We start from the raw sequence: 26,033 nt of genomic DNA, 5'->3' as shown, positions 1-26,033 counted from the left end.
CCATCCGCGCGGATGCATCTTTCTAATTTCCCCGCATTTGAACTTGACCTTCTTTATGACTAGCTCAGATCTGATCCGCTGGCAACTTCATTCCTCACTTAGGCAATGATACACCGATGGTGCGAATTGACTCCCTCTATGGACGTTCTGCTTGGACCATCGAATGAACGCTTCTCTGTGCTTCTGGAATACCCCGCATGGCACGACAAGTTCTCCCTGACGCACAATATTTCCTTTTGAGACACTGGGAGTAGAAAATGTCCCATAAAACGCGCTTTATAAGAGGAATGGGCGCGTCTCTACTTCTTCTCGTACCCCTCTCACGCCATCTACTCTCCTAAGCCTTCATTCCCCCTAACATCAACAGGCGTACTTAGCGCTACATCACATTCCCTCATAACAAGTCATTCTTTCAACAACAATATTCGTTACAATGCTTTCTCTTCTTACCTTATGTCTTGCTGCTGTCGCATCGGTAGCAGGCCAACAGTATGCGCTATCCGAACAGATGATTCGCAGCGCGATGCTAGGCTCCATCCGCACCAGGTACGCCGCTCATTCTCAGACGCGTTTTCCGTGCTGAATTGCCATGCAGTTGGGAGCAGGGCACCGCTTCCCATGGTCTGATGGAATTTGACAGTCCGCAATTCAGCGTGTTTGGAGGAACCTCATTCCCTCCAGGTCCAACCCCTTTCACCTTCGACCTGTCCGCGTTCCCCGTGTCAACCATTCAGCTTGCCGTCTCTGCCGTGACGCGTCAAAGCGCGGATGGACGTCTGTCCCAAGTGATCGGCGATGGGCTAGATGGTGCCGCACTAGATGGTGCCTCTGCCGGGAGTGCAGTTCTCCTTGGTTCCCTCGTCGACCAGAACCGTCATACCTACTTCCTGAATGCCGCGAACGCCCAGCTCAACTACGTCCTCAATGTCGCACCCCGCATGCCGAATGGGGCGATCTCCCACCGGGCGGCGTCTCGCGAGTACTGGGCCGACGGCGTGTACATGGGCTTCCCGTTCATCGCCTACTACGGAGCTGTGACGAAGAACCAGACGCTGCTGCAGACGGCGTACGAACAGTGCATGCTATACCGCGAGGCGCTGTTCGAGCCAAACTACGGGATGTGGGGACATATCTACTCGGCAGATACGAATTCCTGGTCGGACGAAGGCATCTGGGCATCGGGCAACGGCTGGGCGGCGCTTGGGATGCTCCTTGTCGCGAGAACCATCGAGACGTCTGCTTTTGGCTCCCAGATGACCAACCAGACCACGGACCTCCAGAACTGGATCAAGGAGATCTTAATTGGCGCTTTCAATAATGCCGTCAGTGCCTATTCCTAATGCACTATTGTTCGTCTAACCAATTTGATTTAGAACTCGGACGATCTCCTCCCGGACTACTTTTTTAACACCGGCGTTTCCTTCTCCGACGCCTCCGCTTCAGGGGCAATCGCGGCCGCAGCATACCGGGCCATGACCCTCTGGCCCTCCGTTTTCCCCTCCCACACCTTCCTCAATCCTGCAGAGAAGATCTTCAACACTATCGTGCCCGGTGTCGACGAGCTGGGACTTGTAAACCCTGTTGTGGACCCTCTGAATTGGAGTTCAATAGGCACGGTCAGCACAGAGGCGCAGGCTTTTGCGTTGATGATGAGTGCCGCGAAGAGGGCGTATGATTCCAAGGCAGGTTTAGCTGATGTTGTCAAGAGGAACAGACGTATGCATAAGTTCAGAGCGTGACTGCTAGTGTGGTGTACGTACATGATGTTCAATCAAATGCACGCGTCGGATACCCCTATTCGCATTGCAGTCTTGTCTCACCAGACAAATGCCCAGTGATCTGCACCTCTTTAGGGGAACTTCAAAGGTTTGAGCAGTGCCAACTATAAATACATTAACTTGAGCCAACCAAGGCCGTCAATACATGCAAACACTATCTGTTTCCAAAAAGTAAGCAGCAGCCATAGACTCAAACGCCAACGCTCATCAACCTGAACAGACCTATTCAGCAGGCAGCCCCTCCAGCGCTCCGAACATCCCAAACGGGGAGCCGTTCGAACCGCTAGGCCCAACATGACTGCGGGATCCTCCCCTACCTTTCTTCTTCTCCTTCCTCCGGTCCTCGAACCACATATCGTCTCCCAGTCCTTGTTCAACGGCAGCGCACCAGCGTTTAGCATCTCCAGTGATCTTCCCAGTGGCGTTGAGCAATGCAGCATGCAGGGCTCGGCCAGAGAGACGGCATTCCCCCTGCCCACAGAGAGCCGAGATGAGCAGTGCCTGGGCAAGCCAGGCGATGTTCTCCATAGCATGCAGAAGCTGAGCAGCCAATGCGATCGGGCGATTTTCCAGCGGCGTCACAGGCACAGTGGAAGGCGCCTCTCTGTCGACGTCGGAGGATGGGAAAATGACTGCGGCCAGAGCCTCCAGCTCAGATCTCTTCCAACGCGCTTCGCCTCCTTTCTCCGCACCTTTCATGATCGCCCACCTCGTGCTCAGCGCAAGATGACACTCCTCGCTACTCCACCGTGGCGTTGCGTCATCCCAGTCGTTCGCTGGATCCATTATGCCTGTTCCTTCAGCTTGGAGTGCATGCAACAGTACGCGAACACGCTCGGATTCGCTGCGGACAATCACAGGGATATTCTGTGTTGGGTTGACACGACTGCTGCGACTCGGCTCCATCCATCGCCATCCCTCCGGAAACAGATCGCCCACAATTGGCTGGCGCACATCGACTTTCTCTGGTTTGATGGCCTGGGCCCGGCGGACATACTCCGTTACCTGCACCCTGCGAACCCGGCCATTCGGTGGGCTGGCGACAACACTCATTACTCGACTCAACGGTGCACTGCCGCCATCGACACTTGCGTTCTCGTTCCTTCCGCCACGCAAGCGCCAGAGTGCTGCATGAAGGCTTCGTAGCTCTGGTGAGTTATCGGGCTGCGCTACACCATCTTCCGGAAGATAGCCATGATACAGTTCCGTTTCGCGGCGCTCGCGAGCACGAACTTGAGCGGCAGCACGCATAGATGCCCGTTTGTCGCTCGTCACCCACGCGGGCTCTTCGTCGCTGTCCATTTCCTCCACCGGGATGAGCTCGTCCTCGTCATCGTCATCCCCGTTCGCCAAGGTCTCCTCACCTTCCTCTCCATCCTCCATCTCGTCCTCCATCTCGTCGGGATCCGGCTCCTCATACACGCCAACAGCCTGGTCGACAATAGCATATACCCACTGTCTGATTTCTCTTCCGACCCAGACAGCCACACTACCAGCATCAGGGTCTTCGAGGAAAACACTGGGCCAGAATGTTCCGGTTGCTATGAGGTCCAGCAGTTCTGGAGCAAGCATGCCTTCCCGGTATGCTTTCAGGTAGAGAGGCTTAGTTGCAGCAGCGGGGTAGTCGTCAAATGCACTCGGCACGAGCTGTTGCGGCAACTCGCACGCATCTGGGGGGTGCACGGCGCAATTTACCCCTGGTTCCCCGGGAACTGGCAGCGCGTACTGCAGAGTAGAGCTGATAATCGCTTCTCTCAGCTGGATGGCGAGTCCACTTGGCAGGGGAGGACGCAGCGCAAGAATTTCGATCGCACGCATGATGAGGTCCAAAGCGCGGTTATACCCGCTCGGCGTAGCGGTTCCACTTGATGATTGCTGAGCAGACGCAGTTCGCAGTGCATTGGCCGTCCGTTCGACGTTCTGTACTGGAGAATTCGATTGTGGATGGAAATGCTGCCGCATTGTTGCGGGGGTATAGTCGGTGCCGAGGAAGCTGGCCAAGAGCGGAAGATGGGTGGGTGGCAAATTGAGCAAATTCGACAGAGCGAGTGGAGCATAGAAGGTCAATTTGAGGCCGTGGGTTGTTGCTCCAGGGGATGGCAGCAAGCCAGCGTTCCTCGTCGTCTTCCTCCTCCTGCTCCGGACCTCACGGAACTCCTCCTCGTCACCCCACGCGCTGGAAGAGCCCGCGCTGGGGGTGTCTGGTCTCGAGGTTCCGGGTACAGAGTCCTCCACCACCCAAACCATCTCATCCAACGGGCAGTAACCCATGCCCTCCGCGTTGTCCGTGCCTTCGCCGCATACAGAACCAATATAGACGATAAAATCGCTGTCCGTGCCTAGAACCCAGACACTGCGCTGGCGAGCGAGTTCGACAGTGAAGGGGTCACCTTCCGAATCAGCGAAGTGGACCTCGACTGGCTCGAACATGTCTGTACCGTCGTTCGATGGGTGGACGGTGAGTGCAAAGAGGCATGAGCTGTAGCAGAGAGGGGGGAGTACAAATGTTCCAGCTTGACTGAGTCGACCAGCGGGTCCGGAACGATAGGTGAGTAGAAGATCCTTTCGGTTCTGATCGAGACGTTTTTCCACAGTTGGGAACTTTGCCTGTGGAGTCGGACCTATCCAGAGGGTATGAGCATATGGTGACGTAGTTCCTTTTGTTCATTGCGCACCATCAAAAACAACAACGGGTTCGAGTCCAACTCCCCTCCATGCTGTCACGAGTCGTCTAATGTCATGTTCAAATGCCGCATATTCGCCCCCGTAGACCCAGGGTAGCTGTGCGGCCCTATACACCGCATATATGAGACTCCATCCATCGACGATCACCTGCTGTCGTTCATCCGCGGATTTTATGGACGGTGCAAGATGGAGGGTTTGAGCGAGTGACGAACGATTAGCTTTGAGATAGGAGGTAAGGCCATGAACGCCCATCAGGCGTGATCAAAGGAGTTGAGGGTGCAGGTTTGAAGACCAGAAGTGGATATGTGGGGTATTGTGGTCGAAGATAAAGACGCCGTCATATAATGCTGTGGTCGATAGTGTTCCGTATTTGTAGAAGAATAAGTAAAGAGATACAATAGATGAGTAGTTAATGATGATGAGCTGTAACTTCTCATCGACGTGGTGAAGACGTTGGTTGGGGGACAGGTGTCGTGTGCTCGGCTGAGTGGTTTGCACTGAGCGGTGTTCGGACAAATTTGGCTTGTCTGACGCGGGGAATGCGGGGTAATTGTTTCCGGAGAACATAATACACGACGACCACCAGCCTGGCACTGCATATAGCGAGCTGGCGACTGAGAGGCAACTACTGCTGGGCAATTCTCCTCTGTGCTGGATATTTCTACTTGTTGTCTTCGGGGGGAGTCAGCCAGGAACCATTTCTGCCATCACATAGAGCCAGTTTGAGCATCAGGGCATCAAAGTGCAGCATTCCCTCACAAGAAGGTCGCAGTTCATCCTGATTTCATGCCGCTGGCGTGGATAAAATATCCAAGGCAAAACGACTTTGAATGAAGCGACACTTTCCAGGACATCTTCGACAGGATTAACGGCATCATATATATATAACTTCTTATGCTGTTCAAATCTCTTTCGCATTCTCTCTACGTATTCGTCTAGGGAATCGACAGGGAATCAATTCATGGATCGATCAATGCTTGCGGGAATCTTCAGCGGGTGGTGACACAATGAGGGCAAGAAGGGATTCCATCGCATCCTCGAGTGGCTTCTCAAAGGGCTGCAGCCATGAGTCCTTGCCCTCTGTCGCCGCAACTGAAGCATCTGCGATCAACAATGAGCTAGGCCCCATATAAAAATATGGATCAAACTCACCAGTGGCGACACTGCTCGTGCCCACAATATAGTCGCGGGGGAGAGTGATTTCCACCTTCTGCTCCACGAGACGCATGTCCAGTCCGCCTCCCGTGACCTGCCTCAGCTGCTCCCCGGCTTTATTTCCACCGTGGCCTCCGTAGGTGACGATCGCGAGGGGCTTTCCGACCCACTCGTTGAACAAGTGATCGAGCGCGTTCTTGAGCTCTCCGGGATAACCCCAGTTGTACTGCGGGCTGACGATGACGAACCCTTTGCAGGAGGACACGAAGTGGCTCCAGTTGATAATCGCGGTGTTCCCGTATTTCGCCGGATCTTTGACACCTGCAGGCACGACGTCTTCTATCAAGGGACCGATGATGTAGTTGGGGGACGTGAAGTGGACGGGAACGATCTCCACGTCGAGCTCAGGATGTGATGCGACGACCTTGCTAAGTCCGGACGACACCCAGTTGGAGATGCCGATGCCATTTCCGCCTTTGCGAGTCGAGCCTACGAAAACGGCAATACGAATGGGTGTAGCAGACATATTCGATAGAAGTCGAGATAGAAGAACACGGGTTGTGGACGTGATGAGAGAGAGGGGCGTTGCTATTGTTGTTGGCAAGAGACGAGCGCGTACTCTTGCTCTTATATGTGCTACTGTCGTCGTGCGCGACAACATGCGCATATTGGACGAGCCCAAAAGGCTTGCCTAGAAATGAACATGGTGGAAAGGCATTCGCCGGTGGACGATATCGGCTGAAGAATGTCGGTCAACTTTGACTCATTGCTGACAAAGCCTGATTATGTACACTCTTTTGTCGTGCGGATCGGAATTGGTTCGCCGTAACTGCGGGGATCGAGCAAAGTGCAACGGGTGGAGACCCACGTCGGCCCTTCTCACGCGCGGCCACACAGCACGGATGAAGGACGGGCGAAACAGTTCCCGAAACAACCAAAGAGAACAAACGTCCGACTTATTGTCTCTGTGGCTATGCAGTATATACTGTCCATGCGTGAGACGGTCGCCTCCATCTTGCTCCGAACCATCATCCTCCTCGCTAAGTTGCTCTGCCGTCTTGTAGGAAGTCATCCTCCACACCGAGATATATTCTAACTCTTATCAAACAGACTCGGCGAAAATCATACCACCATACTTTGCTAGCGATGTCGTCGCCAGAATCTGACTGGTCAACCCATTCCGAGTTCACGCCCGTTTTCGGCGAGCGATGGAAAGAGGCGGCTCCTGAAAACGAAATTCGACTCCGCGATGCTATTGAGAAGACAGAGAAGGACATCAAAGAGCTATATGACCTCCTCGAAAAACAGAAAGAGGAGCTTTTTGTAGCCAGAGCTCGACAGGCGCCTATCGCCCGTGTTCCGGACGACGTCCTTGGACTTGTGTTCGAAGCGTTGGCCAAACATCTCAATTCGACGCGCAATAAAGCCACATCAAGCAGTGGGCTTTCCACTGCAGACCAGCTCGCATGCGCACAAGTATGCTCTCGATGGCGCCGAGTCGCATTTGACACATCAGCATTATGGTCTCCCTTTGTAATTAACCGCGACACTGGCATGCTTGCGCTGGAATTCGCTGCTTTTCTGCTGGCGCGTACTTCTTGGCCCTTTGGACTTGAATTCACGCTTACCTGCGACAAAATCGGCGATTTGTTCAAGAGATCTGCCGCCATGTTGTCACGGTATGGTAGTCGACTGACGTTTCTCTCTTTGAAGGTGTGTAAGTACGGCATTCACAAATTCTTTGCCGCTGGTATAGGTGCACATATCCCCAACCTGCAATATCTCAAATACGGTCCGGAGCCCAAGGAACTTTGCCAACCATAGCACAGAGACAAGTGGAATGAGGGTCGTTGGCAAGGAGACGAGCTTAAGCATATCCAAATGCTTCATACCCTGGAGCTCTCAGATGTTGGCTTGCCACAGCAAATAAGCGAAACGGTTCTCGCCTCCATCACTCGCCTCGAACTGGATCGCGTATATTGCGGGAGCGCCAAGACGCTTCAGGGATTCCTGGCAAAGGTGCCCAACCTCCGGGACCTACGGGTGGCTTCCATGTACCTCGACGATCGCAAAAACATGGACGACGATCCCTTTGTTGCTACTTTGCCCAATGTTCAAATTTTCGACTTTGGAAACCTGGAATTTCGCTCTCGCTTCACCTTCCCAGCACTCCGTCTGGTCAAACTATGGCCATCAGTGTCGGGCACAACAAAGGCCGCTCAGCTAGAGCTGCTTCGCACGCACGCCACGATTACCCGAGTTGATTTTGTCGCTGTACATAATGACATTTCCTCAGTTGCAGACCTGATAACCAGTACAAACGCAGATGGCTCCATGAGGCTCCCATGCCTAACCGAAATCCGCGCAGGCGATTGGACGTCTAGGCGATATCCCTCAGGCGGTTATTTTAGGAAGATCTGGGCTGATGAGCTCCTCCGTATCGCAAAAGGACGTGATGAAATGGGCTCCCGTCTGCAGAAGATGGTTGTAAGCCCGCCATTCACTCCAGAGCAATCGAAAATCCTGAAGAAGTTTGTTTCGCTGGTCGTTGAAATTCACGTCGAAGATTCTTGGATCAGGTACGCGTGGCCCGGAGTCCTTTGCGAGCCCTATGTCTAATCCTGATCGATGCTGATTTTAGAGTACAAGATTTCTGAGAACGAATGCATCATGACGCTTCCTCCCCTCCAGTTTATCTACCATTAGTATCATGAGACCATATGCATACTGTCCTAATCTGATCTATCATCCCTTCGAACTGTCCAACTGCGGAATTCGCTCAACCTTCGATCCACAACCACGCTCCAGCTCTCCACACTCCCCAGCACACGCAAGTCCCGAAGAAAGTCAGGTCGAATATCTTGCCAAATACTTCAAAGCGGGGGAGAAGGGCAAATAGTGGCTCTGCTGTGTTGGCCGAGGAGCTTGGTACTGATGATCGTAGTTGTACGAGGGTGGACAACAGGTACATGCCCTGCTGACAGTGTCAAATCAGTGACATCTTCGGTAATGACAAACGTACCATGATTTGGGAGAGGATCAGGAGAAGGAACGAGGCCAGCATATTGCGGCTCGAGACTTTTAGTACCTGTGTGACAGGGTCAACAATACGCTCCACGGAGAGACAGAAAATGAACACACCTTGGCCATATTCCTGAAAATCAACCTTACGTTGCCACCCACCACCACCCCGACCAGGACCAAGCTGATCTGCCTTCCCAAAAGTTGGATGTCTACACTCGACTTGTCTACAAAAGGGAGATGGGCAACGGCCAGAGCCAGGACATAGGTGATGATATCTGGGACGTTCCATTCAGGCCGGGTGCCGGCGGACGAATTGCGGTGCAGGATGAAAGGGAGGATGAGGTTTGACACGACCTGCAATGCGGGCCATTAGTATGCTAAGAGTATCTCACGCATATACGTACCGAAATGATGCGGATCGCACAGTAAACACCGAAGATCGCAGTCGCAAAGTTCCATATCCTCCCCTTGAGCGTCCTGGAATACTCCATCCTTTCCTGTCTATGTGTCAGACACGTTCCCTGGCTCGGGAAAGGAAGAAATAATACCTTCCTCAGCCTGAGCGCCTCCAACTCTCGGCCCATCTTCTCCTCCAAAACCCGCATCGCGCTCACCTCACCGCGGAGGGCACTGTCCTCCCTTGCTCCTTTGCCCAAAAAGCGGCTCCAGAAGCCCACTTCTCCTCTGGCCTCGGCAAGGCGCTCTTGTTCCCTTGTTCGCTCGGCTAAGTCGTTCCGCAGGCGTGCGAGCGAATGTTCGAGGCTGGTGATATCCGTGGGTTTGGGAGGAGGCGCGGAGCGCAGGGCGAGTAGAAGCGCGTGTGCCGCGTGGAGAGAAGCAATCGCAGAGAGAGTGGAGAGGATGATGACACCCAAGAGGATTAGTCGTGCGAGGAAGGAATCGAATAGCGTCGGTGTGGGGATCGGGGGAAGCGGGATCTGGAAGAGCAAGAAGACGTAGACAAGGAAGGGGATGAAGACGCTGAGTAGTCGCAGGGGTGTAGGGCGCAGATGGGGCTTGGAACGACCGAATGTGAGCAGGTGCAGTTCGAGGATAGGGCATGCGAGTAAGGTGAGAGCGGATGAGGCGAGCAGAGAACCCCGGAAATTCATCACTCTCCCACTGGTTGACGCTATGACCATGTAGTATAGGAAGATTAAAGAGACGCACGGTTCATGAAGGATGTCCATCGCCTGGAACAACACTAGTACGAATAAAGTGCCCGTCTCTGCGAACACAGTCCCGAACACACCCCTGGAGACGTTACTGTGCGTGAGTTGACTGGCAGCAGTCTCGAGCACCTTCTCCAACATCCCTCCTGCACCTGCGGCTCTTGCATTATGCAAGGCATCTCCGTCAGAGAGACTGTGAGAATGTTGTGGACGCCTCAATGTCCATCCGCTCCCGTCTGCGGAGACAGGGATAGGAAGGAGACTGATCTCCTCGATCGACGAGCTGCGTGATAGGATGTGCTCCCCATGCGGGTGCGCTGGTGTCGCTGGCGTAGGGAGGGAAGAGACGTCAGTTGGGTCAGAAATATGTCGTAGATCGGTGTAAAGGCTTTGCAGCACTAGATTTTTTCAGTCAGTTCCAGCACGATGACGGAAAGGATTGGGTGTACGAAATCTCCGACAGACGTAGAACAAGCCCGCCCTTTCCCATTTCTAAGCAGCGATCCCGTCGACAAGAGAGAAGGTTGCACACCTTACTAGGCATACTACTGCTGTGTCGATGATCAATGCTTGGGTCGACATGGTCGTTTGTCGCTGCTCCCCTTCTCTCTCCTGCAGGTGAACCGTCGCACAGCCAAAAACCCGACGCGTATTTCTCTCAGACTTCGAGAAGCGCGCGTGAATCCGCGCATTCCGCGGAGGTCGAATTATAACAGAACCGGGACAACAGTGATTGACAGAAACAACAACCAATTCCTCTCTACAAAAGCTCACAACTGAGGATCACAGGAAGGAACTTGCGTATGCAGCCAGAGTCACATCAACTGTCCCAGTTGATTCACATCCTATCTTGTTTATTCTATTCTCGCAATTCAAATCCCTACAGATCGGTGGGCAATCTCCTTCTTCTTTGACTACACTCACGCTCACTCAAAACGTTTCCGACCGAACGACATGCCTCCCTCTATCGATGACAACTCTCAGTCCCCTCCCCGCCCAAGCCGTCTGCGACTGGGACCCCTCATCCGGAGGAACGTCATACCCATGCGCGACGCCGTCCGAGAAGTAGTAGTATCCCGGTAAGTAGCGGTCTACGAATCTGGGCGGCGGTCAGTTCAGCTCGCGAGAGACGACAAGGGGGAAGGCGAGAGAAGTGGTGAAATGGAAGCAACGAATGGGAGGACGCACGCTTTGACTTGCTCGTCTGACATTCCCTTCCCTCCATTTTTGGCTTTCATATTGTGCTCCTGCTGGAGGCGCCATTCATGCACATATGCAATGTCTTCTGGTGCGATCTACACTCGGTCAGTACAGGGCAGAGGGGTTGTATGGAGACACTCCGTTAGTAGGGAACTCACCTGTATAAACACGCTAAACGCGATCCACCATTCCACCGCATACAGCTTCAAGAAATCGTTTATTTCTCTCACATCTTGAATCCTATGCTCTGGAATCTTGGGTCCCTTCCATGAGCTGTACGTCACGAACCTCTGGTCGAGCTCCTCGTCCGAGAGCGGGTAGAAGCCCGTGCACCAGCCTTCTACGAGTACGACGTCGACTTTTCCTAGGACGGGAATTCCTTCGAACGCCCGGTCGCCTTCACCACCAAAGAGGGACTTGTCAAACACCGGTAGGATGGTGGTGTTGTGTTCCTGGGCTCTACGGAGGGCGCGGAAGATCCCCACCCCGAGATCGAGGTCGTGTGTGCCTGGTTGACCACGGCCTGTGAGAAGAGGGTTTTCAGGATGTTCCCGGGCCAGCTTCTTCAGCCCCGCATGGGGCAGGTAGAGGTCGTCGATCGATAGCACAGCTACACGGAGGTTGTGCTGCGAGCGGAGGAGTGAAGCAAGAGAGGTGCAGAGGAACGTCTTTCCCGACCCTTGTGGTCCTTGAAGGAGAACGAAGAGGGGTTCTGCGCGGGGAGATGGTGGGAGGTGGGAGAGGATGTGGGATGCCATAAGAGGCACTGCTGGGGGCAAATGTGGGACAAGGGGGAGCTCGGTAGTCATCGTGCCTATGTCTGGTGGGCGAGGTGGATATGGATAGACGCCGGCGAGTCGCGCGGTGGTAGAGAAACACCTAGATGAGGACAAGACCGTTGCTCGTAAAGAGAGTAGGAGAGAGAAACATGTACGCATCTCATCCTTTGCCTCGAGGGCGTGATCACCGTCGGACGAACACCCTGACCCATATTCGGAGTTATGAAATGCGGATGGCCTCCACCAAACCTCTTGGCGAAAGTCCCATTGTCCAATGATGTAGAAAATATAAATATAAACAATACCAAGTGTTTATCACTTCACATCTCTTCATCTCTCACCCCATACTCGGGCGGCACATCCCTCACAACGGCCCCAGGCGGCTCTACAAGTAAAGGTAATACAACCCTCAAATCCTTCCCCGCTTCCTGATAACTCGGTAACTGCTCCCCTCTCTCTCCGCCGTCTCGCCCTTCCTCAGTAGCAGCAAGGGCCAGCCGTTCCCTAATCTGCCGTCTTCGTTCACCTCTCGCCCTCAGGTCCTCCAGTTCCCGGGCGGTACGCGGATGGAGCGGTCTCACTTCCTCTTCCCTTCCTGCTCTTCTCAGCGCTGAGCGGCGGATGAGCACCCGTGCGAGGATGGAGAATGCTACTAGGGCGAGGGCGACTATTACTGTATTTAGAATAAGCATAGTACGACTATGGTCAGGAATGAAAAGGCGCACCAATGATGAGGTAGCCGGTGTAATGCGACATCGACTGGGACATCACTGCACACTGAGTTTGGTATCCCAGATCTGAGGAGCGTATAATACCCGAGCCAGAGAGATCGTCCACATAGCCGGATAAATGAAACTAACCGCGTGTCATACGGCCAGCAAGCATCATAGTGCTACGTTCAAGTGTGCTCGAATCATGGAGCGCAGCACACGTCAGTAGTCGCGTGTCGGTTGTAAGTCGAACCACTCCCAGACTGAGTCGACAGCACAGCCGGAGCAGAAGAGCTCTACCGGTTAATCCGTGTTGCGCAGCCCACCAGTTCCACTTGCCGTCGGAGCCGAGGTGAATCCGATCAAGAAACGCGGTCGCGTCGCGGAGAACAGTCACGAAGTTCTGACGACACGGGTACCTTATCAGGTTCTGGGACATTGTTTCGTCTTTTCCTGACTTTTGCAATGTCCGCCCTGTTAGAAGTGGACCCAAATCGTGTCGAGCAAGGCTCGGTTCCAGAAGACTTGGATCGAAAGCTATTCGGGAAGCAATGGAACGACTCCTGTCCAGGGGATGAGCTCGCGCTCATGGAAGACATTGCCAACCAGAAACTGAAGATCAACGCGCTTTGGGAGGATGTCGATAAGAAGAAACGAGACATTTCCGCCGTCTGGTCGCTAGTTGAAGAAAGAAGACAACAGTTATTCGCCCTACGAGCCAGACGAGCGCCCGTCACCCGTCTTCCAGACGACGTGCTGATGATGATCTTCGAAGTCGGCGCTGTCGAGATTGGATCCCGCGAGTATAGTGGTTCTATCCAGCTGTTATGCCCTCAGGTCTGTCGCAGATGGCGAGCTGTCGCATGTCACTCCCCGTATCTCTGGTCTCGATTCCAGATCTGCCACCTTCGATCTCTCGAACTTGCCGAACACCAGGCCGCCCTCCACGCTCCATATCGGTTCGGAATCCTGGTGTTCTTCGGGTGCACCGTTACTCTCAAGAGGGGAACGCTCCTCAAACGATTCTCCAAATTCGTCGCCAAGTTCCCGGATCAAATTTCGTACTGGAACACAGAGATGTGTGCTCATTCAAACAGGCTGCTGTTTACCAAATTATCAGCGACTTTTTCAACTCTGTCCAAGATGGAAGTTGTAGACTGTTTGGAATATGGAGTAAAGCACGACCCGCAACGCATGTTTATTTGGATCGGTGAAAACCAAGTCTCAGCGCCAGCGATGAAGAGAACTTACACTCGACACCTTCACCGTCCCTGCTCGCTTCTTTTGCTTTCCCTCGCTCTCCCGTTTAACACTGGTGATCCAAGAAGGTTCGGTGCAAGATGTCGGACAGCTCCTTATTGGGTGCCCTAACCTTCGGTATCTGGCTATGACCGGCGGGTATTTTAACAGGCCATCGCCGATCCGGGCAGAGCTGAAGAGTCTTGAAAACCTGACCATGACAGATTGCGGACTGGACCTGCTCAGCCAAACAGTACAGTTACCGTTACCAAGCCTTCGACGCCTTGCCGTGAACAGGAGCTACTGCGTCCGAGAACTGCTGCCGCAGCTTCCTAACCTCGTCGAGCTTTCGTTATCGGGGTCGCACACTGTACAGGAAGCAATACTCTGTCTACAGGAGCTGCCTGTGAAAGCCGCTGTCATGCTCCCGATGCTTCACACCCTTTCAGTAGAGTGGCTGTGGGAGTATCGTACAGACGTTGCCCGTTCAAAGTTGCTAGATTTTATGATCCAACGCCAATCTTCTCCCTCGCCACTTCAGCTTCTCCGCATGTGTCCGAAGCTGAACGAGGAGGACGCGGTGCGTTTCGCACAGATCGTTACTCTAGCCTAGTGGCAAGTGCCCAGACCATTCGGTATGTGAACAGTCTGCTACATTATCCATGCTCATGTCGCATAGGTATGAACAGCACTAGGATGCTTTCTCTAAACATACACCACAACGGACTTGAGACGGTATTTGTCGACACGGACAACATACCAACCAAGCGCATACATCTGTACCTCAACCAATCATGTATTCTAGTGAAAAATCGACTCTGTTTAGCACTGTCCCCCACCCGATGGGGCCTCTCCCTGGCCTCTCCTCGTCCTCAACTGGATGGCTCATGACCCAGTCGACGATTGTCCTCATATGCGGGGGGAAGTGATTCATTCGTCAATGCACGTGGAGGAAGGCGTGGCAGTTGGACTGCCGCTTGCCTTGCCAGTCTGATAGGTTGGTAGCTCATCCCCGCCCATACTCGGTTCTTGCAGCCGAGCAACATCAGCCCGATCTTCCAGGGCGCGCAGGTTGATGTCTTCTTGTACCTGTCTTGATGCGCTGCCAGGACCCATGGTCTGTCTTATAAATGCCTGCAGCGTCCGTGGGATAACGGCTGGCTTTTCGACGGGAATGGAAGAGCGGATCCAGCGGATAATGAAGATGATGATGAAGGTGACGAAACCGATCATAGCTTAGAAGAGGAATCAGATCCATGCTCATCCCGAAAATGACCAGCCAGGATCCCCGTGGTGAACATACAAATGGCGATGATTCCGGAGATTGCGGCGTTGCTGAGCCCCATTCTGAGTTCCTATCGAAGGACGAGAGGGGTTGACCGAGGCAATGTAAGAGGGAATGGGTTATGTCGTATGGCGTGCACTGCTGATATGAACTCAGACGCTAAACATCACGAGAATGCGAGTGCAAGCAATATAGAAATGAGTGTGAAGGTCTTGCAGGTGGGATAACCTGCAGAGTGTATGGTTTTCGTTTCATTTGTACTCGATAGAAAGGCAGTGCTTTCAAGTTGGCCATCGACTGCAGAAGATGTTAGCATGAGGGAAGCATTGCGGCTAACAGTGGAACAAAACGACAACCGCATATCATGTGCGTTGCGCGCCAGCAATTCCGGAATACCCGCCATCAGAGCACTCTCGGTCGGCACCGTTGTGTAAACAGCGAGGTAGATGCGGCGCTATTATAATCGCCCAGTGCGACCAGGTACCGGTGCTTTTGATCAGTTACGTGTTGGGGAAACATTTAAGAGGCAAATTCGCAATCAGTCATGATGCAAGGAGTGCCGAGTCCTGGGAGTGGGGAGCATATGCGCAAAGATTGCGATCAAGCAGAGGAAGAACCATTGGTCAACTCGGGTCAACATCGAAGTTCGGAGTTGTAAAATACCTTGAAGCCCTGATTAAGGCGGTGCAAGCTCATTGCTTCCGCCTTTCCCAACCAGGATTTGACTTGCTTTTCAGTTTAGGCAACTTACATAGCTCTGCATTAGCTGGGGCCGGATAGTACTTGTGGCCTAGAAAGTGCGTGAGTAGTTGTAGCAATATCCGTTCCTCAAGCCATCAGAAGCTCAACTCAACAGTTGAATGCATAGATCCTGACTCACGCTTACTCCATGCCGTCATACATATGCATAACAGACCACGATTGCCGCCCATCAAACAGCTGCAACTTCTCAACCACCATTCCGCCTCCCTCCAACATTCTTCAACGTTCCATGGGTAACACAAAGAAGGGCCATCGAAAGGATGTCTCTGGCGATGCCTCTGTTCACGAAGAATTCCATCTCAAGGGATTCGGGAAACGATGGAATGCCTCCTGCCCTGATGACGAGATGGCTATCATGGAAGACATTGGCAAGATGAAACTGGAGATTGACGCACTTTGGAAACTTATTGAAGGAAAGGCTCTCGAAATCAATTCCAGGGGACAGGAGTTATTCGCCTTGCGTGGTAAACGAGCGCCCATCACCCGGCTTCCTGACGAGGTCTTGTCGATAATATTCGAGATCTGGCACGCTGCCGAGCTTGGATCCCGCAAATGTACCCTCAAACGTACCACCCACCTATTATGCTCCCAAGTTTGCCGCCGATGGCGTTATGTGGCCTTTAGCACTACACAAATCTGGTCTGGATTACCAATTGACGACCTTCCATCTATGCAACTTGCCGAACACCTTGCCACGGTTCGCCCTCCACACCCTTTCGGTATTTTTGTGGCCTTCAAGTGTCACGCTAGTTCCACCAGAGGAAGTCTTATCAGACGATTACTCAAATTTATAATCGACTTCGCCGATCGAATCTTAGTTTTGAACACGGAGATGTGCCCTCATGGGGACAAACTGTTGTTCACTGGGTTGTCAGCAAACCTTCCCATCTTGACCAAGATTCGAGTTCGAGACGTTCAGAAATGTCCAACGAAAAATCCACAAGACAGTGTACTTGTCTGGACAAGCGAGAACACAGTCTCAGCCCCAGCTATGGAGGAACTGGAGCTCTCCACTGTCGCCGTTCCTACTGGCTTCATCTCATTCGCCTCAGTTTCCCGACTAACACTATCGACCTCGTCATCTTCTGAACAAGACGTGGCAGCATTCTTTCATGCGTTTCCAAACCTGCGCGACCTTACACTCACTCCAAAGAATTACACGCGCTTCCGGCCCACCTCCGATGCATATTCAACGAGCCTTGCGGAGCTGAAAAAGCTCGAAAATCTACACCTGGGATTTCATGGGATCGGAATGCTCGACGACTCCATACATCTACCCTTGGCGAACCTTCGATGTCTAACTTTGTGTAATACACAATCACCCCCCGATGTGATGAGACGGTTGTTATCGCAGCTTCCTGATCTCGCCAAACTTGCGCTGGCGGGTCCGTTAACTGTGATAAGTGTCGTCACCTGCCTTGTGAGAATGTCTCAAGATAACGCTGCTGTCCTTCCATTACTTGACACTCTTTCCGTTCAATTAATGATGGGATCTACTTTTGTACCCGATGTGGATCGTACTCGATCAGAAGTGCTCAATTATATCATTCAACGCCAAGCCACCTCTTCTCCGCTTCGACTGCTCCGTATTTCTCCGCCACTAGTTGAGGAAAGCCAAAAGCTCATCGAAGGCATCATTGCCATAGAAAATATCAATTGGCTCGGCATAACCAATGTCAAGAAGTATGTGAAGCTGTTGATACATATTTGCCTTGCTCATCTTGCATAGGTAGAAATGTTAGAGCGGACTATCACGAAGCAAACGTGAAAGTAGAAGAGGGAATCGCCGCAATATATCCGTTCGAGGGCGACATTCGAGGCAATGATTCAGTACACATGCTATGTACCGTAGCTGATATCTACACACATGGCGAAGAATCAAGTCATGCCAGCTTCCACCCCTGTACTTGCCCCATCGTCCGGCCCGGTTCGGCGATTCTCTTCGTATAGAGGAGGAAGCGATCCACTCGTCAGTGCGGGTGGAAGTGGGCGCGGGAGCTGAATCACTTCATCCTTGGCGGCAGCCTGATAAGTTGGTAATTCGTCTCCTTCCCTTGTCGGTTCTGGTAGTCGGACAACCCCCTGCCGAGCGCCCTCTTCCATTGCTTGCAATTCGATATTCTCCTGTCGTTGTCCTGACCGGCGGACATTGACTTCTCCGCCAGTAAGTGCCTCCAGAGTGCGCCGGCTGACTCGAGGTTTCTCGGCTGGGACGCAGCGTCCCGCCCAACATAGAAAGACGAAGATCAGGAGCGCGAGGAACGCGATGATTGCTAGAAGGCGCAACGAGATCAGATATCTGCGTTTCAACTAGCACGACCGAGAGGTGAATTAGTACACTTACAAAAGGCGACGGCCGCTGATAATGCGGTACGGTTGAGCGTCATTCCGAGTTCGTTAGACAGGGGCACAATCTTGAGCCACTCAAGCCAGCGCAAGGCTAGGAGCAGGAAGTACCGAGCTTGGTTGTTGTTCTGAAGCAGCTACTGAGACGGCCTCATAACGACGCGAGCGCGATCATCGTCAACAAGCAGTCGGACTTGACAGTCCTGTACTAGTAAGTGCAGGGGACGTGGTACGCAGAGCTGCAGAGTGGGCCGCTGGCTGTGGTGCATTTGTGCGCGACTGAGAGAAGGCAGTGCAAGCTCCTGGGAATGTCCTGGACAATATTGCCGGCTTGAGGGATGTGACGGAGCAGCGGAACAAAGCGGATCGTGGTAAATTGTACTAATGGTGTTGGTCGCAGCAATTCTTAGTTTTGTCCACATAGAGGTAGCACAGCCAACCCCGCACCAATGTGCCGACGTGCCGATATGTGGACTGACCAACTGCCGTGATCATGCAGTGCTTGCAGAGCCTCACCTGTCAATCGGCGGTGTTGCCCTTCATCCCGGAACTCGTGATGTCCATGACTCAGAATAGATACTTATATCAGTGCCTCAAAAACGACTTCAGAAGGAGCGGTTTGGCTTGAGGGAAGAAGTGGAGCATCAGCATCAGTGCATACCAGCCTCGTGATTCGGACAGACAGTGTGCGCCGTGTCTGCACGCGACCCATTCCCAGGTTCAGGTGACTAGCATTGGAAGTAAAGAACATGCATAGAAGAGGAGAGGCCACAAAGGAGGGTAGCCCCTCCACCTGGCGTCAGCAACCCCGTCCCTCCTCTGCGCTGGTGGAGTGAACGACAACCGTCTCACTAGGTCCAGCACTCTCCATAGCTCCATCCTCCCCTACCTTCTCATACCCTGGCGGTAGGGACCTAGTACTGACCTGCCTGGAGATTGCACGCTGAGGGACGTCTACCCGCTCGACCCACCTCCCCGCCCCAGGGCTGAGTAAGGTATCCCTCCCAGCTTGTGAATATCCAGGTGGGTCCCCTCCCTCTGCAGTCTGTCTGATCGTCTCCGTCGGAGGGGGCCTCTCTGTCTCTGAAAGACCGGGGAAACGCCAGAGTGTCGTCCGCACTGGGGGTTCGACCGGAACGCGTGGCACGTACCGTGCTGCGACACAATTCGGACCGACGGGGCGCCATTGAAGTTCCATTTGTTGGGAAGAGGCGGAAGTCAGCACCTGCGGACGCTGAGCAGGCGGAGGACGGGGAACACCACCAATCGTTAGGGTGTCGTTGCTAGCATGAGCTCTCCAGGTGAACTCGCGCGCTTCGAGTTCTGTGCGTTCTGCGCGTTCACAGGAACGGTCACCTTCCAGGGAGGCGCGGAATCGCCGGTGGGAGTATGCGAGCATACTGATACAGACGACCATAAGGGCGATGATAGCTGATTACCGTGCCAGCGTTAGGCGTCGTACACCGGATAGGTGGGATGTAGGATGCAGGTGTACGAATATAAGGGGGGATGCAGAGGAGGGTATGAGCGCGGGCGCGGCGATGAGTGGGTGGGGATGCTTACGCAGAACGATGATTGCTGCGAGCTTTGCGGATCCGTTGGTGGGGTCAGAATCAGATGTCATGGGTGGTGATGGGGATGCCATGGTGCTGTTAGCGACCTGCAGCCCCGGTATGAGTTGGGTATGTAGGATGGATGGTATTGAAGGGAGAAGAAAGCATGCGGCGACTCCCTGCTAAGAGCTGTACATAACCCCTCGGTAAGTACTGGCAAGGAACAACGTGCAAGGAGGAAGTTGAGCGCTGGCAAGATGGGAATGGACCGCTAATATCTGGACTTGGATGAAGAAGTAAATTCCAACCAATCAGGCACAGGTCAGGGTCCAAAGCTGCTTCCGATCCGAACCCCGAGCTGCGGGATTTGTCTATTATTAGTCTACAACGTGGTTATCACGTTGCAGGTCATATGATGATGCCATATTAGAATTGGGACCGGCAGAGAGGACACGAACTCTGGTTGCTCGTGTTGAACCACTTGTAGAGGCAGCTGTTGTGGAACAGATTCCTGCACGTTTTGCACGGTTTTGTCGGCAGGGAACGATCTGTTGTGCTAATGACCCTGTACTCCAGTCAGCAACCACCCTATCCATTGGAGGACGAAGACGTACGAATAACAGATCGCACACTCCGTCACACCTTCAAAGTACAGCGTGACATTCTTCTTAAACAGCACGAGCGCGTCGAGCAAGAACCCGTTCTGGCTCGTAATCGTCTGCTGCACTTGTAACATCCACTGCCTCCATTTTTCCACAGGCACCCCAACCCGCTTGATGTCTCGAACCTCAACACCATGTAGGGGAAAATCGGGGGGTAGGCGAATCCCGAGCTCCATCTGCTGTTCGTCGATAGTGTACGTTACACTGACCTCATTGACATTTGTAAGCACTTTGAGAGAGAGGCTCTCGTGTGCCAGCTCTTCTTCCGCCGCTGGCAGTTTCAGCTTGGCAAATTCGGCGTTGACGAGGAGTGGAGAGAAGTGGGAGCTGGCGAATGACGCAAGCGCAGTAGAGAGATGTCGGTCCTTGATGTCCATCCACCAAGTGCGGACGAGCGAAGGGATGGTAGAGAGCGCACGGTAGAACAGGTGTGCTGCTAACACGGAGAGGGCGAAAGGGGATGAAGCAGAGTAGAAAGCAACGTGAAACTCTTCAATATTCCAGAGCTCGACTTTGAGCGGTCGGCCGGTCTTGAGGATGGGAAGTAGGGGAATGAGCGAAGGGAAGAGGGAACGCCCAAGGAGTTCTCCACTCCGGAGTTGCTCGACATAGTTTGATTTCAGTGCCGGAGACTGTCATTGGGTTAGAATGGGAGCTATTGCAGGAGGACTAACTTACAGCATCTACGAAGAAGTCAAATAACACCATCCAACCCAAAAGCCTCCCAAAGGTTTCCGACGCAGAAACATCGTCCTCGTCGATCACTTCCAATGGCTCCAATAGCAGAGTGATGAGTTCTGGGGGAAGGTTAAACAGAGGCTGAGGGACAGAATCTTCTTCCTCAGACACTCCCGATGTCCCGACGGCCGCCTCTACTACGCGCTGCTCAGTGATCTTGGGTATTGCTGTGTGTAGCAGGTGATATGCGGTCTTCTGCACTTCAACAGACGCGTCTGACAGCCGGGCATACATCTGGACTCAATCAGGCCCAGTTCAATGTTTGGATCTGCGAAACGTACCGCCTGCATGGTCGTGTCATCCACCAATGAAGGCGGAAGTGCTTGTGCAAGTTCGATCACGCGATCACGGCATGCGCGCTGCAATTGTGACCGTTGATCCACGTCTGCAGCTAGGTTACAGTACAATGGCGAAGCCGAGCTGAGACTTTGCGTACCGAGTTTAGAGAGGAAAATATCTCGAACTACCTGCATGGCCTGGCTCTCATGGTCCGCCCATGCTTCTCGTAGCACGCTGCTGGCCACAGCAAGTTCTCGAATAGTCCCAACCAGCTTGAGTGAGCTGTACAGCATGGGGAGATCAAGGTCTCCCGACGTGCTCGCTTCCAAGTTGCTCTCCAATAGCTCGAATATCAGGTCCCAGTGAGCACCAGGAACGTCGAGTATGACCGGTGCCAAAACTTCGAGTAGGTCGCCTAAACGGCGATCTATTTCCTCATCTAGATCTTCGTCACTCAACATCCACTTCTGCAAACCTTGGATGAGGAATATAGTGCGCTGCTGGGGTATGAATGGACTGAGTGAATCAGGTGACGGGGCGGAGGCGATGAGCAGGCGAAGAAGGGGCAGACCATGCGAGTCAGCTCGGGACGGCGGAACGCCAGACAGACGGCTAGCAAGTTCGTTGTGGTAGCGATTCAGCCTTGGTGATTCAGCGAGAGGGTCCTTGATAGCCAGGATTATGCTCATAGCAACAGTTGGATCTAAAACACCTCAGCCGTCGGCCAGTGAGGGAAAATAGTACCTACGTTTATCTTCCATGTTCTGTGCCATCGCCAACCAGCGTTCGAGATCTATAATAGTAGATCTCCGAGCAATTTGCTCCAGAATGTGTCGCAGCACGCGAGCACCCAGCACCGACTTGCCATGTATGGCATTTGAATACACTTCGACTACCAGGGTTGCGAGATGATCTTCCGGGTGATCTGCTTGTCCGTGCGGTTTCCTCAGATGAGCGATGGTCGATTGATGCCAGGCGGACGGAAGATCTCCAACAGATGAGGAGAATGTATGCGGGACAACCCGGTCCACCAGGTTGATCAGCTTCTGCAGGTCTGAAATATTCGCATCGGGTCCAAATGCGACATTGACGAGACCTGGCTCCGAAACAAAGTCGTGTGCCAAAATTGAAATAGTCAAGAGATGTTGCACAGCCCAGTATGCGCTCGATGGCAAAGCCACAGACTTTCCACCTGTGAGGGCTTGGGACAGCGCTTCTGTCAGCCGTGCGTATACGGTATACGAGCGAGTGTCCGAGTGTCCTGCTTTCGTAGGTCTATCAACTGAGGTAGCTGGAATTAAAAAGTCGACCGCCGACAGGACAGGGTCGAAGTGCGTGTGTAGCAGCTCGTCCAGATGTTTCTGGAAGACGCGGGGTGGAAGCAAGTCCCCTCTTTGTGGTGTAGGGTTCAGCAGAGACATATGCTGAGCATATGCGTCGAATATTTCCGAAGGTCTGGCGATCACCGACACGTCCTCAATGCATTGTCGCACCGCCTGTCGAACTTCTTCCACGACCTTTTCTTTCGATCCCTGAGCAGGACCAAGCCATTGATCAAACACTTGCCGTGTTATAGCAGTCGTCGTGGAGTTAGGATGACAACAAGGAAGAACGAAAGCAGCCAAGAAGAGGGATGGAATAATCCCTTCCGTGAGGTCGACGCTCTTCACTCTGAGGGAGAGGGGAATACTGTGCAATGTGCTCAGGAGATGAGGGAGCCTTTGCTCATGTTCAGAAGACCGCAGGCTCTGCTGGAGGGATTCGTTAAATAGCTGGCCAAGGGAACGCAATAGCACGTTCGTCGTCTCCTCGTCCAAGAAACGTTCTGCGGGGGATTAGACATGGCAGCCAGACTGTCATTCATTAGGGTACGCACCATGATACCTCAATAGACTGCTCAGTGGCACATCCCCTTGGTTCCGCTTAGAATGAAGCAAGAGGTCAAGCGCCAAATTTCTCAGTTCCGATTTGGGATGCAGCGGCCTTGAGAGCACCCCTTGCGAGACAGAACGATACAGTTCCTGTAGTACGCGAGTATCGTATCCCTCTCCAACGCCTGCATCCCCGACCTCCGAGAGGACTGCGCTCCACATGTCGTCCGCCTCCTCTGTGCGGGCATGATTCAGGTGATGCACTAGCAGCGCCGCCGCCTCTTTTGGGCCGAACGCGCGGGCAGAGATGAGCGCCGGCAGGTGCTCGTGAAGCATCGCCGTTAACGTCTGGTCAAACGCGGGGTCGGAGCACAGAAGAGGAGCGAAATGTTGCATCATGCCCAAAAGGCTGTCCCTTGCTTCTGCTTCTGCCGCTCCTTCGGCTATAGGACGCGTACCCTCCCAGTTTACTGCTGCGAGGGTGCTCCCTGCGTACTGGAGCACAAACTCTCGCAATGCCGGTTCGCAGGGTGTGCCATGGACGGCCGTGTGGAGCGTACTGAGCAGCTTGGGCACGCCAGGAGCAGAAGACTGAGAAAGCTTGGTCGTGAGCGGTACCCAGGCTGTCGAGAATAACACCGCGTCCACAGTCGAGAGGCGAACAAGGGTGGGGGCGATCGTACGTCCTATGTCGGCGTCCCCCAGGAGGATAGGGTTCTCCAGGAGAAGACTGGTGAGACGCTCGAATTCCTGCGCGATAAGATACTGTACGCCTTCCCTGCTCGCGTGTGGGTACAGCGGAGTAGCGTTCCAAGCTTTGCCAGAAAGATAGACCATGCTTTCCAATAGTGCGGCAAGGAATGCCCGTTGTCCAAGAAGGTCGTTAGCCCGGAGTATATGGTCGTCGGACACAGCGCGAAAAGCGCGGAAGAGTTCGAGCAAAGAAGGCCTGGAGAGGGGGAGGATAGAGGGAGGGAGAGTGGAGAGGATCACTAGGACTGTCGGATAGCCGGAAGTGGGGGAGCCCCGGCAGGCTGTTCGAAGGAAGTCGAGGAATTCCGAGTAGGCGGGGGAGGGAGAGGGGATGAGCGGGGCAGAGGGGTCGGTTCGTGGCGGAGTCGGTGTAGTTCTTTCCTCTTCTTCTGCTTCGTCGCCATCTTCCTCTTCCTCTTCGTCCTCTTCCTCCCCATCTTCCACAGACCTATCCTCAACCTCCCAAGCCTCGGGAAATTCTACACTCCAGTCAGCTCCACCCCCAATACCCTCAGGAACGACTCACTGGTCAAGAAACTCAACAGAGGGACCCACATTGCCCCCCTCACCCCAGGTTCCGGCTCGACCCACGCACTCCTGAGCACAGCGCGTGAAAGGATTTTCGCGAGTTGTGGGGGTTCTTGTGGTGTGGAACTGGAGGCTGTTGGTCGGACAGCAGAGGGGAGGACAGCCCATTTGCTTAGGAGGACGTTAAGCACTCCCCAGGCTGCTCTCCTCACACCTATCTGCGAGTATCCGAAACCCTCTTCTTCGTTTGTGCCGTCTTGGGCGCTGAGCCAAGGCGGGTGCCTAAGCGGCGACAAGTGTGTCCAGAACAGCGGCGAGAGAAGTAGTTCTTCCGCTCCTGCAGGCAAACCCTGATCCTGTGCCCGAGGATAGGTTTCTACTCCCATCAACCCACGCACCAAAAGAAACAAGATAGAGCATACCAAGCACCCACGCCAAAGCGCCCAGCGCCCCAGTCCTCAGTCTCCCCACTCTCTCCTCCTCCAATTCCAGCTCAAGCTCCTCCCGCCTCGGCTCCTCTTTCTGCGGCAGCGGGTGTTTGGCGCCTCTTGTAGGTAACGGAGGGGCAGGTGCAGAGGGAGGGTGTAGTTGGTGGTAGGTTGAAAGAGGGGAATAAAGGGTTTTGGAGAGGAAGGCTAGGAGTTGAGGTGCTAGGGAGGTGGGGGTGAGGAGGAGTTCTGCCTGTTCTGTTTTTTTGCCTTCCGTTGTCTGGAGTCCATCGTCCCCTTCACCGGATCCCGTGCTAGAGCTCGAGCTCGCCCAGGAAATACCCTCCTCCCAAGAACCCCTTCCCACCTGCCCCACCCCTCTATCGGGATCGAAAGCCGCCAATCCCCAGCACCCCAACACCCGTTCTTGTTCTTCTTCCGGTGCATCTACTACATACCCGAGTACTTGGGCTCGCAGAGGGGAGGAGAGGAGGAGGGCTTGGGCTTGAAGTGTTTGGAGTCGGAGGGAACGGGATGGGTGGATGAGGAGCGCGGGAAAGTGGTGGTACTGCCCCAGGTAAGCTGGATATACAGCTAGAAAGAAAGAACGTACCCAAACTGGGATTGCGGCCTGAAGACCTCCCTGTTCTTCCGCTCCAGCGCGCATGACCCATTCCCCCAGCTCCGTCAACGCCCTTGATCGGGTAGTCACATCCTTCTTCCCCAGTCTCCGGAGCACGACGACCAATTCCGCAGGCAACGAATGCACCAGCCCCAGCGTGTCCAGTGGGTCTGGCTGCAGGGGCGTATATTTTGGTGGAGGAATGTACACTTTCTGTTTTGGCTCCTTAGATTTCTTCGTTCCTTTCTGTTTTGGCGCAGGCGGGAGTTGGGGTTCACCATGCTTCGCTGCATGTTTCTTGCGCGTCGCACTAGATGCAGACGACTTTTGACCTTTTGCCATGTCTAGTATAGTCCTTTCCGATAAGTATAGCAGATATTAATCCGGTCTAAAGCAGTGTACAGTCTAGTTGTTGAAGTTCAGACTGTCGCACGATGGAGCGGACCCTTTGGCGGGGGCAAGTC

The 26,033-nt window shown here is 53.6% G+C and overlaps 9 protein-coding genes across 9 annotated transcripts; 3 read left to right on the top strand and 6 right to left on the bottom strand.

Moving 5' to 3' along the window:
- Window positions 1-508: 508 nt before the first annotated feature.
- Window positions 509-1,739, top strand: DACRYDRAFT_92056 (Six-hairpin glycosidase; the record flags this gene model as incomplete). Its single annotated transcript, XM_040777037.1, has 3 exons — window positions 509-546; window positions 596-1,322; window positions 1,374-1,739. The coding sequence occupies 3 exons, from the start codon at window positions 509-511 to the stop codon at window positions 1,737-1,739; spliced, it is 1,131 nt and encodes a 376-aa protein (XP_040623632.1).
- A 261-nt stretch (window positions 1,740-2,000) lies between these two features.
- DACRYDRAFT_112538 (uncharacterized protein) lies at window positions 2,001-4,715 on the bottom strand (the record flags this gene model as incomplete). Its single annotated transcript, XM_040769438.1, has 2 exons — window positions 2,001-4,399; window positions 4,454-4,715. The coding sequence occupies 2 exons, from the start codon at window positions 4,713-4,715 to the stop codon at window positions 2,001-2,003; spliced, it is 2,661 nt and encodes an 886-aa protein (XP_040623631.1).
- Window positions 4,716-5,339: 624 nt separating this feature from the next.
- On the bottom strand, window positions 5,340-6,172 carry DACRYDRAFT_119944 (flavo protein). The gene is made up of 2 exons (XM_040770904.1): window positions 5,616-6,172; window positions 5,340-5,564 (listed from the first exon to the last, which is right to left on the bottom strand). Exons 1-2 carry the CDS (start codon window positions 6,142-6,144, stop codon window positions 5,434-5,436), a joined length of 660 nt encoding a protein of 219 aa, XP_040623630.1. The 5' UTR covers window positions 6,145-6,172; the 3' UTR covers window positions 5,340-5,433.
- A 498-nt stretch (window positions 6,173-6,670) lies between these two features.
- DACRYDRAFT_119943 (uncharacterized protein) lies at window positions 6,671-7,442 on the top strand (the record flags this gene model as incomplete). Its single annotated transcript, XM_040770903.1, has 2 exons — window positions 6,671-6,678; window positions 6,729-7,442. The coding sequence occupies exon 2, from the start codon at window positions 6,765-6,767 to the stop codon at window positions 7,440-7,442; it is 678 nt and encodes a 225-aa protein (XP_040623629.1). The 5' UTR covers window positions 6,671-6,678; window positions 6,729-6,764.
- Window positions 7,424-10,396, bottom strand: DACRYDRAFT_119942 (uncharacterized protein; the record flags this gene model as incomplete). Its single annotated transcript, XM_040770902.1, has 8 exons — window positions 7,424-8,197; window positions 8,260-8,592; window positions 8,641-8,706; window positions 8,760-8,996; window positions 9,047-9,139; window positions 9,191-10,212; window positions 10,264-10,306; window positions 10,361-10,396. The coding sequence occupies 7 exons, from the start codon at window positions 10,394-10,396 to the stop codon at window positions 8,398-8,400; spliced, it is 1,692 nt and encodes a 563-aa protein (XP_040623628.1). The 3' UTR covers window positions 7,424-8,197; window positions 8,260-8,397.
- A 348-nt stretch (window positions 10,397-10,744) lies between these two features.
- DACRYDRAFT_92054 (P-loop containing nucleoside triphosphate hydrolase protein) lies at window positions 10,745-12,061 on the bottom strand (the record flags this gene model as incomplete). The annotated part of the gene is made up of 4 exons (XM_040777036.1): window positions 10,745-10,913; window positions 11,003-11,096; window positions 11,151-11,783; window positions 12,043-12,061. 4 exons carry the CDS (start codon window positions 12,059-12,061, stop codon window positions 10,745-10,747), a joined length of 915 nt encoding a protein of 304 aa, XP_040623627.1.
- Window positions 12,062-12,317: 256 nt separating this feature from the next.
- DACRYDRAFT_25550 (uncharacterized protein) lies at window positions 12,318-12,759 on the bottom strand (the record flags this gene model as incomplete). Its single annotated transcript, XM_040774210.1, has 2 exons — window positions 12,519-12,759; window positions 12,318-12,466 (listed from the first exon to the last, which is right to left on the bottom strand). Coding segments are annotated over exons 1-2 (181 nt in total), but the record flags the coding sequence as incomplete, so codon positions are not given.
- Window positions 12,760-12,968: 209 nt separating this feature from the next.
- DACRYDRAFT_119939 (uncharacterized protein) lies at window positions 12,969-14,982 on the top strand (the record flags this gene model as incomplete). Its single annotated transcript, XM_040770901.1, has 4 exons — window positions 12,969-13,582; window positions 13,746-14,322; window positions 14,748-14,827; window positions 14,883-14,982. The coding sequence occupies 4 exons, from the start codon at window positions 12,969-12,971 to the stop codon at window positions 14,980-14,982; spliced, it is 1,371 nt and encodes a 456-aa protein (XP_040623625.1).
- Window positions 14,983-17,116: 2,134 nt separating this feature from the next.
- On the bottom strand, window positions 17,117-25,911 carry DACRYDRAFT_119937 (uncharacterized protein; the record flags this gene model as incomplete). The annotated part of the gene is made up of 14 exons (XM_040770900.1): window positions 17,117-17,472; window positions 17,519-18,062; window positions 18,134-18,263; window positions 19,061-19,566; window positions 20,147-20,253; window positions 20,303-20,982; window positions 21,029-21,322; window positions 21,370-21,473; window positions 21,525-22,070; window positions 22,116-23,192; window positions 23,244-24,470; window positions 24,518-24,895; window positions 24,942-25,515; window positions 25,561-25,911. The coding sequence occupies 13 exons, from the start codon at window positions 25,909-25,911 to the stop codon at window positions 17,668-17,670; spliced, it is 6,369 nt and encodes a 2,122-aa protein (XP_040623624.1). The 3' UTR covers window positions 17,117-17,472; window positions 17,519-17,667.
- Window positions 25,912-26,033: the final 122 nt, after the last annotated feature.

Source organism: Dacryopinax primogenitus, assembly GCF_000292625.1.
Source record: "Dacryopinax primogenitus strain DJM-731 SS1 chromosome Unknown DACRYscaffold_27, whole genome shotgun sequence".
Lineage (NCBI taxonomy): Eukaryota > Fungi > Basidiomycota > Dacrymycetes > Dacrymycetales > Dacrymycetaceae > Dacryopinax > Dacryopinax primogenitus.
Note: the sequence above shows the minus strand (reverse complement) of the source record. Positions and strands in the feature narration are given on the sequence as shown.

Bases quoted from the DNA above. Each gene is read 5' to 3' on its own strand.
- DACRYDRAFT_119944 (XM_040770904.1), bottom strand. From the start codon at position 6,144: ATGTCTGCTACACCCATTCGTATTGCCGTTTTCGTAGGCTCGACTCGC. The intron at 5,565-5,615 runs GTGAGTTTGATC...TGTTGATCGCAG, and splicing joins CACGAGCAGTGTCGCCACTG to ATGCTTCAGTTGCGGCGACA.